This window comes from Perognathus longimembris, chromosome 3, assembly GCF_023159225.1.
Source record: "Perognathus longimembris pacificus isolate PPM17 chromosome 3, ASM2315922v1, whole genome shotgun sequence".
NCBI classification, from domain to species: domain Eukaryota; kingdom Metazoa; phylum Chordata; class Mammalia; order Rodentia; family Heteromyidae; genus Perognathus; species Perognathus longimembris.
In genome coordinates this window covers 73,219,218-73,234,864 of record NC_063163.1, presented here as the reverse complement: position 1 = coordinate 73,234,864, position 15,647 = coordinate 73,219,218, and the positions used below count along the sequence as shown (strand labels likewise).

Genomic DNA, 15,647 nt, shown 5'->3' with positions numbered 1-15,647 from the left:
TCAGCCTCCATTCCTCATCTATTCTCCCTCCACATTCATTCCCATGCCTGGACATCAAAATTTCTACAATACTGTGGCCAGGGATGGGATTATAACCAGAAAGCAGATATGGGTCCATATGAGTCCATATCTTCAGATGAAAGGAAGATGAGAAAGAACTCATCTCATGTGTCTTCTGAAAACAACGGTATCCCACATGGAACTGCCTCACAGTCACATGAAGAGACTACCAGACCACAGGTGAACGAGTTCCTGCTATCCGCACCATGGGCCCAAGGGATGAGTCTCAGACACGAAGCACATGGTTGGCAGGAGCCAGGTCACGGTCTCACCAAGGAACTTCTTTTCTTTCCTTTATCCATTTTTTTTTCCTGTCCTGTGGCTTGAACTCAGGGCCTGGGCACTGTCCTGGAGCTTCATTTACTCAAGGCTATTATGTCTAGATTTCCAGTCCCCAAAGACCACCAAGGAGCTGAGTCCGATGCAAACGCATGAGAATCTTTATTGCAAGCTGAAGCCTGGACTCTCAACTGTCACCAATGCAGCAGATCTGGATTGAGAGCCCTGACCCTCAGATAGGCAGGGTTTTTATTGCAATTACAACAAGGGCAGGGTATTTCCAACTTGGGAGATACTTGATCGGATGGCATTTAACAAGCAAGTCTTGTCTTATTTTATTGGCTATCTACCTTTTCAGATTTGATAATGGGAACTGGCCTCGATATCAGGAACTGACAACAGGTGGTCATGTAGCACTGACACAGCGGGTTAATGCAGGGGGTAGAGCAAGTCACAAATGGGTTAAGCAAGCCATTTACAGAAGCAGAATTTTGTGGTCAGACTGACCTAGTACCAACTTTATTTTAACAATTGCTACCATGTTTTCCCATTACCACTAAGCAAGCTTGAGTGGGCTAAAACAATCCAGGACTCAATCATAAGTAAACCAACCCAACAGTTACCATGGCATTTCTACTACTATTATGGTTATTTCTATAGTCTATGACTATGATCATTTTTTTACTGTCTGTTACCATGGTTGCTACCTAGGTACAGAGGGGAACAGGACTCTCTATGTTTTTAAATGTCAAACTACAAGAAACTAGTCTCACAGGTGAAGGTGCAGCCCTCTAGCATGGAGTCATCACCTGGGTTTAGAAGCTATTATAATTTTAACACTAAAACTTATATTTAGTTACTCAGGTTCTCAGGTCAGCCCTAACAGGCTAGCACTCTACCATTTGAGCCACAGTTCAACTTCTGGCTTTTTTTTTTTTTTTGTAATTTATTGGAGATAAGATTCTCATGGGTTTTCCTGCCTGGGCTGGCTTTGAACTGTGATCCTCAGATCTTAGTCTCCTGAGTAGTTAGGATTATAGACATGAGCCACTGGGGCCCAGCTTACCCTCTCATTTTTTGAAACAGCATTTGGTGGGTTTCATTCTGCTGTTTTCCTATATATTTTTATATAAAACATCTTTAAGTTCTCTGTGTCCCTCAGTGTTGCTTCCTTTTCTCCTCCTCTTCCTTCTAAGTCCTCCTTACTCTCCCTTTTATATCCATATCCCATGACTATGTGAACATCACCATCATCATAATCACCACCGTCATTACTGTTTTAGGTTGACATTGTACAAATGAATGAGAACACATGGTTTGTCTTATTGTGCTCAGATTTCACTCCACAGGATGGTCTCCAGAGCCATTATTTCCCTGCAAATGGCATAACTTCATTTATCTTTTTGACTGAGCCACCTTCTATAGGATATCAACTTCTTCACCCATTTGTGGGCTGTGAGGGGCCATGGCTGATTCCATAGTCTGACTATTGTGAATACAGTCACAGCATATGTGGGTGTGGAGGTAGCTTTCTTGTACAGTGATTTCACTGTACTTCAGATATATACCCAAGCATGCTAGGGAAAGGTCATAAGAGGGTTCCTCAAAAGATCTCATCATTCAGGAGGCTGAGATCTGAGGATCTCAGTTCAAAGCCAGCCAGGGCAGGAAAGTCTGTGACATTCTTATCTACAGTAACCAATCAAAACAGAAAATGGAGCTGTGGTGCCAATGACAGAATGCCAGGCTTGTGCAAGAAAAGCTCAGGGGACAGCATCCAGGCCATGAGTTCAAGTCCCAGGACTGGCCCGCATACACATAAATATTTAATCATCTAGCTTCTGTCTTACTTCTATAAATCTCCCCTGCTGCCTCAAGACACTACAGAATCCACCTTCCTAAGTGATCACGGGGTCTCTTAATTCCTTTATATAGCATGGTAGTTTCTTCTTGAATACGGCCCCAAGGTTTCCCTTGAGAAATCTCTTCTGAGAGTCCCTAGAGGTCCTGACTTTCAGTACACCCACCTCTACCCACTCAGTTAATGGAAACAGGTGGAGAGGATTGTCCAAGTGGATAGGAGTGACTACTAGAAAATTCTGCCCAGATGCTGGGCACAATCACTCACACTGTAATCCCAGCTACTCAGGAGGGTAAGACCTGAGGATCGCTGTTCAAAGCCAGTCTGAACAGAAAAATCCATGTGACTCTTATCTCCAATGAACCACCAAAGAGCTGGAAGTAGAGCTATGGCTCAAGTGGTAGAACACTAGCCTTGAGGGGAAAGCTCAGGGACAGCACCCAGGCCCTGAGTTCAAGCCCTTGCCTTCAAATGCTGCCTATCAGATCACAAGGGTTGCCCTTGGAAACAAAAGTGAACTGCATTAGCAATGGATTCTAAAACATGTTGCTGACAAGGTGGATGACATGTTCTCTGTCTCATCCTAAAGGGATTTTTCCCTTGAAGGAAAGGCAACATAACATTCAGTATAAGCAATGAACACCACACACACATGCACACACACACACACACACACACACACACACACACACACAGATGTCTAACGGAGAGGAGTGAAATGCAGGATTCCTAGGAACACAGAAAAAGTAAACTGTGGGTTTTCAGAATCAAGAGACTTCCTAAGTAATGTAGACTCAGATAATCAGGTGTTTTAGCAAGGGTGTCCCTGGGGGAAATGGTCTCCCTCTCCTGGGAGAGAATGCATGTTAGCCGTGAGCATTTGATGGCATACTAGACTCATTCACCATGTATTTGATAGGGTGATTACTCTTTTCTATTTTAAATTAATTTAATTTTTTTGTGATGGTCCTGGGGCTTGAACTCAGGTCCTGGGTGCTGTTCCTGAGCTGCTTTTTGCTTAAAGCTAGTGCTCTGCCACTTGAGTCACAGCCCTACTTCCAGCTTTTTTAAAAATTAAATTTTGATAGTTTGTTGATGAGAACAGTCTCATGGACTTTTCTGCTAAGGCTGGCTTTGAACCATGATCCTGTCAGATCTCAGCCTCCTGAGTAGCTAGGATTACAGGTGTGGACCATTGGCACTTGTCTGGTAGTTCCTCTCTGTCTGTCTGTCTGTCTGTCTGTCTCTCTTTTGATTAGCTGGCTATTGGTGACTCATTCCTATAATCCTAGCTACTCAGGAGGCTGAGATATGAGGATTACCATTCAAATCTAGTCCAGACAGGAAAATTCATTAGACTCGTATCTCCAATTAACCACCAAAAAGCCAGAAGTGGAGCTGCAGCTGAAATGGTTGTCCTCGAGCAAAAAAGCTCAGGGACAGCGCTGAGGCCCTGAGTTAAAGCTCCAAGACCAACACACACACACACACACACACACACACACACACACACACACACTCGAAACAACAATGACAACAAACCCTCTCAGTTTATTACCATTCACTAACTAGCGGTAACTCTGAGGATCACCTTTTTTTGTGGCTGTGTTAGGGATGAGCAGAAGAGAAAAGGCAGGGCCTGACCAGGTGGTGAATTCTGTTACTTTACTGTTGGATTTATAAAAGACTTTGAAACTTTGGTTAATTGTCCAAGAGATGAGGTACAAGGTCATGTGCCATTATTAATGGTAGTCTCTGTCTTAATGGTAGTGCTGGCTGGTAGATTTAGGAAGTCAAAGATAAGGACTAGAGAGCTCCAGGGTGAGGCTCACCGTATCTCCATCTTCTTCCCCAGAGTCTCATAGTGCCCTTTTGAACAGTGAGAGAACAAAAGCATTCTGTTCAGTGATAAATCCAGAACTCAGGAGGGGAGTAAGAGGAGGATGGGCTGTTAAGGGCTGATTTATGTCCACTCCACCCCCAAATTCATATGCCAAAATCTTAATCTACAACAGAGCCTGACCATGTTGGCAATGATTCCCTGAAATGTTAATCAGATTAGAATGTGAACCCTGAAACAAGGTGTCCCGTTCTTTATAAGAAGAGCTTTTGAGGCTGGGCTCTGGTGGCTCAGGTCAGTCATCCTACCTACTCAGGATGCTGAGATCTGAGGATCAAGGTTCAAAGCCAGCCCAGTAAGGAAAGTCCATGAAATTCTAATCTCCAATGAACCACCAAAATCCTGGAAGTGGAGCTGTGGTTCAAGTGGTAAAGTGCTGGCTTTAAGTGAAAAAGCTCGGGATGGCACAGAGTCCCTGAGTTTAAGCCCCAGTACTGACACAGAAAAAAGAAAATTACCAAGCTAATACACTTATCTTCATGCAGACCTGAACCTTACAAGGATGCGTGCAGCAGCCATCTTGTTTGAAGAAGGGTTGATTGAAGAGAGAGACACACACAGAGGGGCCTGAACAGGAAAGGTGGTCATTCTTACTGTCTGAGGCCCATCCCCTCCTCTCTGTCTCCCCAAGAGAAAAATCTCACCAGGCAGGAATGTAAACTTGTTCAATCACTCTGGAAGGCAGTATGGAGGTTCCTCAAAAGACTAAACATAGAGCTTCCCTAGGGCCCAGCAATCTCACTCGTGGGCATTTACCCAAATGACCACAAACAAGGCGACACTAAAGCCGTCAGCACAACCATGTTCATTGCAGCACTGTTCATCATTGCTAAGATATGGAATCAACCCAGATGCCTCTCAGTAGATGAGTGGATCAAGAAGATGTGGTACACATACACAATGGAGTGCTATGCTTCCATCAGAAAGAATGACATTGTCCCATTCATAAGGAAATAGAAAGACTTGGAAAAAGTTACATTAAGTGAAGCAAGCCAGACCCAAAGAAATGTAGGCTGCATGGTCTCCCTCATTTGTAATAACTGGAATATGTCTAGGATATTCTTAGGAGAAGACCACAATAGCTCAATAGCTATATTAATATGACATATAAAATGATGCTTATTGAAATGAACTCTAAGGGCTGGGAATATGGCCTAGTGGTAGAGTGCTTGCCTCGTATACATGAAGACCTGTGTTCGATTCCCTAGCACCACATATATAGAAAACGGCCAGAAGTGGCACTGTGGCTCAAGTGGCAGAGTGCTAGCCTTGAGCAAAAAGAAGCCAGGGACAGTGCTCAGGCCCTGAGCCCAAGGCCCAGGACTGGAAAAAAAAAGTTTATGAAATGAACTATAAGAAATGGAAACAAGAGAGCTTTTTTCTATTGTAATGTTTGTAATTATTATTATTTTTCTTTCCTTCTTTTTACCTTTGGTTTATTCCCTGTTTTTTTTTTTTATTTTTGCACATGTTGTCTTGTATATAAGTTAATCTGACTTGAGGAAGGGAAGGGGAATCATAGAAATGGTGAGACCAAGTATGAACCGATTCAGTAGTGATACTCACCAGACACTGTTGGAAAGAACTTTATAACTTGGGGGACGGTCAGGGGACCATGGGGCCCAGAGAGGGGGGAATTGGGAGAAAATAAGGGAGGGGGTGACACTGTTCAGAAAGAAATGTACTTATTGCCTGATTTTTAAACTAACTCCTGTGTACATCACCTTTTACAATAAGATTTAAATAAAGAAAGAAAATCTCACCAGGCACCAGCTCCCATCCTCTGAGCTGCTAAGCAGGCTCTGGCTGCCTCGGTGGATGCTCCTCACCTGGGTGCTGGTGAGTGGCCCTGTTGTCAGGACAGACGGACACAGTGTTGGAGGAAGTAGGATTCTGTTGGGGCTGCGGCTGGGGTGGGTCGCTTCTTCACTGGGCAGGGCTGGGGAGAGGAGGCTCGTGCCCACGCCAGCCCTGCAGCCCTCTGCTCCACATCCAGCCACTCATCACACCTGCTATTTTCTCTGACTCTGTTCCCAGGAGTGTGTGTCCTTAAAGACTGGGGAGGTCAGGGGCGCTGCTCCCCTGGGTAAGGCCAAGCGTGTGGCATCCTATTCTCTGCACAGCTTCTGCTCAACTCTGCTCCATGCGCTCTGAACCCATGGCACGTGGTGCTTATCTCCCCTCCTTTCCTCCCTCCTCTTTCCCTTCTCTTCTCTCCCTCTCTCCATCTCTCTGCCTCTCTTCTCTCCTACTCCCTCCTTCTTTCCTCTCACCCGTCTCTCTCTCCCTCCTTCTCCCTCTTTTTCCCATTCCCATTTCTCATCTCATCTCATCTCATCGCATCCCCCACCCCTTCTTTCTTAGTAGAACTTGGTGTTGAATTCAGGACCTCACACTTGCTAGACTTGTGCTCTCCCATTTGAGCCATTCTGCCAGCCCCTTTTTGTCATTTGTGTCAGTTATTTATTTTTGTCAGTCCAGAAAATTCTGGGCTTGAGCACTGTCCCTGGCTTCTTTTGCTCAAGGCTAGCACTTTACCACTTGAGCCACAGTGCCACTTTCAGCTTTTTCTGTGATGCTGAAGAATCGAACCCAGGGCTTCATGAATGCTAGGCAAGTACTCTAAGACTAAGCGATATTCCCAGCCCATGTCAGGTGTTTTTTGAGAGAGGATTTCACTTTATGCCCAGGCTAGCTTGCACTGTGATCCTCTCCTATTTGTGCTTCCTCACATCACGGGTGACAGTTATGAACTACCACACCCAGCCCCCAATCAAGATGGAGTCTGATGAACTTTTGTGTGTGTGTCTGAAGTAGATAGCCCCTGACAATGATCCCCCAATCTTGCTCTGCCTCTCAAGTAACTGGGGTTATAGGTATCAGCCACTGTATCCAACCCACATAGTGCTTCTTTAACAGCTGAGGTGTCTCCGCTGAAAAGCCATAGGTTATTTGCTTATTTCTAATTTTCCCTTTTCTTTTTCCTTTCTTGCTTGGATGCTGGAAATTAAACCTAGGAGCTTGTATAGGTCAGCACTCTACCACCAATCTGCAAATTCAACCTTTAAGAATATGAAACCAGCCGGGAACTGGTGTTTCATGCTTGTAATCCTAGCCACTCAGGAGGGTGAGATTTGAGGATCATGGTTCAAAGCCAGTCCAGGTAGGGAAGTCTATGAGACTTTTATCTCCAACAAACCATTCAGAAAAATCTGGAAGTGACTATGTGGCTCAAATGGTAGAGTACTAGCCTTGAGCGCAAAGAAGCTCAAGGATAGTGCCCAGGCCCTGAGTTCAAGCCCCAGGGCAAGGAAAAAAAATCTAGAGTCTATATAAGAGTGAAAAGGTGGGATGTTCGTTGTTTTGAGCTTGTCTTATCTTGCTCAACATGGCACAGTTTTCAGTTCCAACATTTTTCTGCAGACAATGCCATTTCATTGTTCTTTATTACTGAGATCTGGAGAATTGTGGGTGGGATGTCAGCCCAGTCAGTCAGGAAAAAAGTAAACTGAGCTGGAAAAACATGGCTCAAGTGGTAGAGAACCAGCTGTGAGCAAGAAAGAGGAGCAAGTGCGAGGCCTTGAGTTCAGGGCTTAGTACTGGCAAAACAACAACAGCATCAGCCACCAAAGCCCACCACCTGCTGTCTGTGGAGAGCTTGTCTGCAGGGAGAGACTGGACACACTTGCCATTATTGTTGTGTTTCGTTCCCAATGGGGCCTCTGTGACTCTCCTGTGCCTCCTGAGCTGGCAACTCCTTTCCACAATCAGCTCTAGCATATACTGTTGGCCCCAGATGGAATTAAAACATAGCAATTCCCACATCCAGATGGTGTGAATTATACTATTTATTTATATTTTGTTCTGTCCTGGGCTTGAACTCAGAACCTGGGCACTGTCCTTGAACTTTTGTGCTCAAGGCTGGTGCTCTATCTGCCACTTGAGCTACAGCTTCACTTCTAGTTTTAAGTGATTAGTTGGGGATAAGAGTCTGTAGACTTTCCTGCCCTTGCTTGCTTTGTGCTAGGATCCTCAGATCTGGGCCACTTGAGACCCAGCATCCAGCATAATAAGCCACAGCTAAACAGAGTGAGTTATACAAATTCTGCAGAGAACTTACAGTTGAATAAACATCCAGAGAATAAATAAAACTTGAAGTTTACTTTACCTAATGGATCCTGAAAATCTCTCTTAACTATCATTAGGTCAACTTATATATAATGTTGGCAATAGTTTTCTTTTGAATTGTATTATCTGATAGGAACTTTTAAAACCGATGCTAAATTTAAAAGGCTTCTGGGAGTTAAGGTGTGCCCTTAATTTCATTTTTGTGTCGGTTTCATAGAACACAAACAACATTTTCTCTTCTTATCTCACATTGACTATGCAAAGAATGAGTAAGAAGTAGCAGTATGAAGAAAGCCATGTGTATAATTACCACTGTTGAGTGCATAATTTTCTCTTCTTTAGGAACATGGAGACAAATATTCCTGAGACAATTCATGTGAATAAAATATTTTAAAAGTAGACTACAATATGTGTGCTCATTCAAATAAAACTGAAAAATAGAAAAAAAAAACCCACACAGAAACTTCTCTCATAATCAAGAAAAGATTGTATTTTCTTGTTTGGTAGTCCCCCATTTTTTATTGTAAAGGTGATGTACAGAAAGATTACAATTACATAAGTCAAGTAATAAGTACATTTCTTTCTGAGCAGTGTCACCCCTCCCTCATTTTCTCCCAGGTTTTTCCCCTCCCAGGTAGTATAGTTCATTTCCAACATGGTATCCAGTGAGTCTCACTGCTGAATTAGTTCACCCTTTGTCCCACCATTTCTGTGCATTCCCTCCCCCTTCTCGAATTAGATAAACTTACATGCAAGACAAAAAGTATAGAAATTAATACCAGTGACAAAAAGGAGAAGAACTACAAAAAGTAAAATAAAAGCCAGGTGCCTATGCCTCACGCCTGTTATCTTAACCACTCAGGAGGCTGAGATCTGAGGATCGTGGTCCAAAGCCAGCCAGGAAAGTCTGTGGATTCTTATCTCCAACTAACCCCCAGAAAACCAGAAGTGGCGCTGTAGCTCAAAGTGGTAGAGCACTAACCTTCAGCTGAAGAGCTCAGGGACAGCGCCCAGGCTGAGTTCAAGCCCTGTGACAGAAAAAAAAAAAAAAAAAAAAAAAAAGTAAAATAAAAAATCTCTTGTTTCCATTTCTTGAAGTTCATTATTATAAGCATCATTTTACATGATCATGTGCACATAGCTATTGAGCCCTTGTGATCCTCTCCTAAGAATGTCTTCCTTTGGTCTCACTGTGTGAATGTTTAGAATCCTATTTAATTAATCATGTCCAAGTATAATTTTTTTGTCCTTTTACTGTCCATTGGGTTTACTTATAGATTTATAGACACATTCTAATGATTACAAGTGACAGAAACCATGCAATCTTATGTTTCTCTGAGTCTGGCTTACTTTGCTTAATATAACTTTTTTCCAAGTCAGTATATATCCTTACAAATGGGGCAATGTCATTCTTTCTGATGGAAGTGTAGAATTCCTATGCCACATTTTCTTGATCTGTTCACCCATGGAGAGTCTTTTTCTTTTCCCCACCTTGTAGTCAGATGCCCTTTCTCAGACCCAGGACAATGAGCATCTGCCTCGTTTCTTTCTGAAGGAACATTGCCAGAGCCCTCTGGAGGTCTTTGTTCCTTAGGCTGTAGATGAAGGGGTTCAACATGGGGGTGACCACGCTGTACATCACAGAGGCTGTGGCACTTGAATGTGGGTTTTGGGTCACCACAGAAGTGAAGTACACACCCAGGAGTGTGCAATAAAACAAGGAGACCATGGAGAGGTGAGACACGCAGGTGGAAAAGGCTTTGTACTTCCCTTGAGCTGATGACATGGCCCGGATGGAGGACACGATTTTATAATAAGAATACAGGACGCCGGCCAGGGAACCACCACCCAGCAGCCCAGCAACACAATACAGCACTATGTTGTTCAGGGAAGTGTCAGAACAGGCCAGGTGCACCAGGTGGTTTGGTTCACAGAAAAAGTGTGGGATTTCCAGAGCCTTGCAGAAGGAGAGCTGCTGCACCATGAAGCTTTGTAACAAGGCATTCAGGGCACTCGTGAGCCAGGACCCCAGCACCAGCCACACACAGAACTGGGGGCTCATGATGACTGTGTAGTGCAGGGGGTGACAGATGGCCACGAAGCGGTCATAGGCCATCACTACCAGCAGGAAGTCGTCTAGCCCTACAAATAAGGTAAAGAAATAAATTTGGACGATGCAGCCCACATAGCTAATACCTTGGCTGTGGGTCTGGATGTTGAGCAGCATCTTGGGCACGGTGGTGGAGGTGAAGCAGACGTCCACGAAGGACAGGTTGGAGAGGAAGAAGTACATGGGTGTGTGCAGACGGGGGTCAGACACAGTGGCCAGGATGATGAGCAGATTCCCAAGCACGGTGAGCAGGTACATGGACAGGAAGAGCCCGTAGAGGAGGGGCTGCAGTGTGGGATCTTCTGAAATTCCCAAAAGAAAAAATTCAAAAATTTGCGACTCATTCATTGCTCATGGTTGACCACTCTCTTCTGTAGTTAATATGTGATAATAAAATGCTACAAAAGATAAAAAAGAGTATATGACACAATAAAACAGTGCAAATTTAACTGAGATACTGCTGTCTCTATTCTATAGCCAAGACCTGAATCCTCAGGTTTTCTGTATGAATCAGGTCCACCACCAAGGGGCCCCTTGTCATGACCGATTTGGGTTTTCTGGCCACCTTTAAGTCTTTCCTGGAGATTATGCATTCAACATTTTTTTTTTTTGTTTTGTGTACGTGTAGTGGTTCTGTGGCTTGAACTCAGGGCTTGGGCACTGTTCCTGAACTGTTTGTTCCAGGCTGGCATTCTATCACTTGAGCCATAGCTTCACTTGCTTTTTTGCTAGTTAATTGAAAGTAAAACTTTCATGAACTTTCATGCTCGGGCTGGCTTCCCACTGTGACCCTCAGATCTCAGCCTCCTAAGTAGCTAGGATTATAGGTGTGAGCCACCAGTGCCCAGTTGAAATGGTACATTTTTAGCCACCGTGGAATAAATTGTAATGAAACTTATAATTTCATCCTATGTACAGTTATATGTGAATTAAAATGTGCCTTTGATGCTGGTCCGAATTTAAGACAAAAAATAAAATGAAATAATATCTCCTTAAAGTATTCATAGCAGTTGGGCACTGGTGGCTTACACTTGGAATCCTAGCTACTCAGGAGGCTGAGAGCTAAGGACAGAGATTGAAGGCAGCCTTTGCAGGAATGTCTGTGAGATTCTTGCCTCCAATGAACCAGCTTAAAGCTGGAAGGGGGGTTGTGACACAAGTGGTAGAGCACTAGCCTTGAGCAAAAAAGCTCAGGGACATCACCTAAGCCCAGAGTTCAAGCCCCAGAATGGACACGTGTGTGCGCATATACATACTGACACACAAATTGAAGGGAGAAGATGCCTTGTTTACTACACTTCTCATTTTTCTGGTCCCCTAATTGCAATTATTTTTTTTTGCTTAGGCTCTCATTTCATGGGAAAGACTTAGCTGGACTTTTGTTCCATCTCATTCAGCTGGACTCCTCTTTCCACAACTGCCAATCCTGAGGTAAGCCTTGCAGGTTCCAGAGGACACTTCATCTTCCAAATGTGAGGGAAAATGCCAGTTAAAGAGCATGGTAAAATGGTGCCTAACGAGATGAACTCCAACAAATGGAAACAAGAGGTTCTTTTTAATTGTTTGTGGCTCTTTTTTTCCTTTCCTTTTCTTCTTTCCATTTCTCTTTGGCTTATTCCCTTCTGTTGCTGTTTTTGATTTCTGTACCCTTTGTCTTGTATATCAATGTATCTAATTTGGGGAAGAGAAGGGGAAGCACAGAAACAGTGGGACAAAGGGTGAAGCAATTCAGCAGTGAGACTCACTGGACACTGTGTGGGACATGAACTGCACAGCATGGTGGGGAGTGAGAGATCAGGAGGGGAAAACTGGGAGAGAATGAGGGAGGAGGTGACATTGTTCAAAAGGAAATGTACTCGTTACCTGAACCATGTATCTGTAATCCCTCTGCACATCACCTGGACAAAAAAATCAAACAAACAAACAGAAAAGAAGGAGCATGGTCAGCGAGGAGGCGTGGTGCCTCAGCTCCCATTCTGCTGATTTCTGTCCTGCAGGACCTGCTGGGGTCCCGGCCTCACCTGCCTGGGGCTCTGAGAAGATCGTCTTCATGTGGAGATCGGATTCCTTCCTCGATGTAAAGGGAATTGGGAGTTCCAGCTCTGACTGGATGGAAGGAGGAAGTGAACCACGTGGATCCATCAGCCCGCTTCAGACCTGCTCAGGGAACCCCCATATCCAGTCCAGCCCACGACTGGCCCTTTGAGGGACAACCTCCTCACCTGCTCATTAGCTACTTTTCTTCTCCTTACTCAAACCCTAAGCGCCTCATTTCCCCCGAGGGACATTGGTCTGGGCAGAATTTTTTTTTAATGTCATGCTCATTTTATTTTCCCAAGAGACAGATTAGAAGTGAGGCGAATTCAGGCTTATTTATTCTTCTAGCTTTTTTCTTCCCTTAAAAAATTGTTATTACAAAAGTGATGATGTACAGAGAGGTTACAGTTACATAAGTCAGGTCAAGAGTACATTTCTTTTTAGACAATGTCTCCCCTTCCCTTGATCTCTCCCAGTTTTTCCCTCCTGACCCCACCCACAAGTTGTCTAGCTTATTTTCCACATGGCGTCTAGTAAGTGCCACTGCTGCATTTGTTTAGCCTTTGTTCCTCCATTTCGGTGCCTTCTTTATCTCCATCCCCAGGGCAGATAAATGAACAAAAAAGAGCAAAAGAAATGAAAATGAAAACAACAACCAAGAAACAAGCACCCTCTTATTTCTATTTCCGGGAGTTTATTTTGATAAATATTATTTTGTATGATCAGATGCGCATAGGCATTGCACCTAGCTTTTTTTTTTTTAAACCAAAACTCTTTATTTCCAACTTTCTTCAAAGTTGGAGTGATATCCCAGCCCCTGTCAGCTTCACAAAATGGTCATTCCCTCTTCAGTGAGGGAGATAAACAACACCATTGGCAGAAGTCATGGCAAAAATTATTACTGCCCCTGGCTTCACAGCTTAGATCACAATTTAAGAAGCGTTTTTTTTCATTTTGAAAAGCATGATACGTTTCAGAGATATTTGTAGGTGTATGCTCCATGGACTAAGGATAGATCTTACATGGATTTTATTTTTTGTTTTATTTACTTATATTTTTGTATTGGTCTAGGGCTGAACTCAGGGCCTGGGCACGGTCCCCGAGTTTTTATCTCAAGGCTAGTGCTCTACCACTTGAGCCACAGCTCCACTTCTGGCTTTTTGGTGGTTATTTGGAGATAAGGGTCTCACAGACTGGCCTGCTTGAGTGGGCTTTGAACCACCACAACCTCAGCCTCCCAAGTAGCTGAGATGACAGTGTATGCCACCTGTGCCTGGTGACAGCATTTTTTTTTTTTTTTTTTACCTAGAGGAATGCCACTCTTTTAGTTTCTCTCTCTAAGAGTGTTTTCAGCGCCTTCTTGAGGTCTTTGTTCCTCAGGCTGTAGATGAAGGGGTTCAGCATGGGGGTGACCACGCTGTACATCACCGAGGCCGTGGCCGTTGAGCGTGAGTCTTGGGCCACAGTGGAACTGAGGTACACACCCAGGATTGTACAGTAAAACAAGGAGACCACGGAGAGGTGAGACGCGCAGGTGGAAAAGGCCTTATACTTCCCCCGGGCTGAAGACATGTCCCGGATGGAAGACACAATCTTGGAATAAGAATACAAGATGCCCGCCAGGGACCCACCGCCCAGCAGTCCAGCTGCAAAGTCCATGACCATATTAATAAGGAAAGTGTCAGAACAGGCAAGGTGGACCACCTGATTAGGTTCACAGAAAAAGTGCGGGACTTGCACTTCTGTGCAGAAGGAGAGGTGCAACAAAACAAAGTTTTGTAGCAAGGAATTCAGGACACTCGTGATCCAGGACCCCAGCACCAGCAATCCACAGAGCCGGGGCCTCATGATGACCGTGTAGTGCAGGGGGTGACAGATGGCCACGAAGCGGTCATAGGCCATCACCGCCAGCAGGAAGTTGTCCAGCCCAGCAAAGAGCAAGAAGAAGAACATCTGGGTGATGCAGCCCACGTAGCTGATGGCCCTGCTGTGGGTCTGGATGTTGAGCAGCATCTTGGGCACGGTGGTGGAGGTGAAGCAGACGTCCACGAAGGACAGGTTGGAGAGGAAGAAGTACATGGGTGTGTGCAGACGGGCGTCAGACACGGTGGCCAGGACGATGAGCAGATTCCCGAGCATGGTGAGCAGGTACATGGACAGGAAGAGCCCGTAGAGGAGGGGCTGCAGTGCAGGCACTTGTGAAAATCCCAGAAGAAGAAACTGGGAAACCTGTGTATTATTTTGTGACTCCATATGTTGTAGGAGACTACCAGGAAAAGGAAAAATAACAATATTAATGAATGTTTGTGGTCCTCTTTAGAATGTCTTCAGACTCATCTCTGATTTTTTCCATGTATGTCTGTGTATGAAAATGTATGTAACCTATTTAAATGGGTATGTATGTATCTTCAATATATTGAATAGTTGACAGCATTATTACAAATGTCTTATGTACTTTAAGAATAAAAGCACATCACAACACTAGACTTCAAACTCTAGTACAGAGCCATAATAACAAAAACAGCTTGGTATTGGCACAAAAAATAGACCTAAAGATCAATGAAATAGATCAGAAGACCCAGAAAATAAAACCATAGGGCCAAAGACATACAATGGGGGAAAATAGCCTCTTCAACAAGTGATGTTGAGAAAACTGGGAAGCTGTATGTAGAAAAGTAAAATTGGATCCCTGTTTGTCACCATACAGTAATAGCAAGTCAAAGCATATCCAAGGCTGGGTGCAGGTAGCTCACGCCTATAATCCTAGATACTCAGGAGGCTGAGATCTGAGGATCACGGGTCGAAGTCAGCTTGAGCAGAAAAGTCCATGTGCACCCCCAGCCCCCTGTGAGACTCTTACCTCCAATTAACCACTCAAAAAACGGAAGGGGCTGGGAATATGGCCTAGTGGCAAGAGTGCTTGCCTTGTATACATGAAGCCCTGGGTTCAATTCCCCAGCACCACATATATAGAAAATGGCCAGAAGTGGCACTGTGGCTCAAGTGGTCGAGTGCTAGCTTTGAGCAAAAAGAAGCCAGGTACAGTGGTCACGTCCTGAGTCCAAGGCCCAGGACTGGCAAAAAATAAACATAAAAAATAAACATAGTTATAAAAAAAACAAGAAAAACAAAAAAATAGAAGTGGAGCTGTGCCTCAAGTAGTAGAGTACTAGCCTTAAGCAAAGAGCTCAGGGACAGTTCCCAGGCCCTGAGTTCAAGTCTCAGGACTGAGCCTGCCCCCCAAAGCCACCCATAAAACTCCTCAAAGTGGA

At 44.3% G+C, this 15,647-nt stretch overlaps 2 protein-coding genes across 2 annotated transcripts; both read right to left on the bottom strand.

The window, feature by feature from the left end:
- Positions 1-9,726: 9,726 nt before the first annotated feature.
- Positions 9,727-10,677, bottom strand: LOC125347686 (olfactory receptor 7A10-like). The gene has a single exon (XM_048340664.1). It carries the CDS (start codon positions 10,594-10,596, stop codon positions 9,727-9,729), a length of 870 nt encoding a protein of 289 aa, XP_048196621.1. The 5' UTR covers positions 10,597-10,677.
- A 3,003-nt stretch (positions 10,678-13,680) lies between these two features.
- LOC125347685 (olfactory receptor 7A17-like) lies at positions 13,681-14,628 on the bottom strand. The gene has a single exon (XM_048340663.1). The coding sequence runs from the start codon at positions 14,626-14,628 to the stop codon at positions 13,681-13,683; it is 948 nt and encodes a 315-aa protein (XP_048196620.1).
- Positions 14,629-15,647: the final 1,019 nt, after the last annotated feature.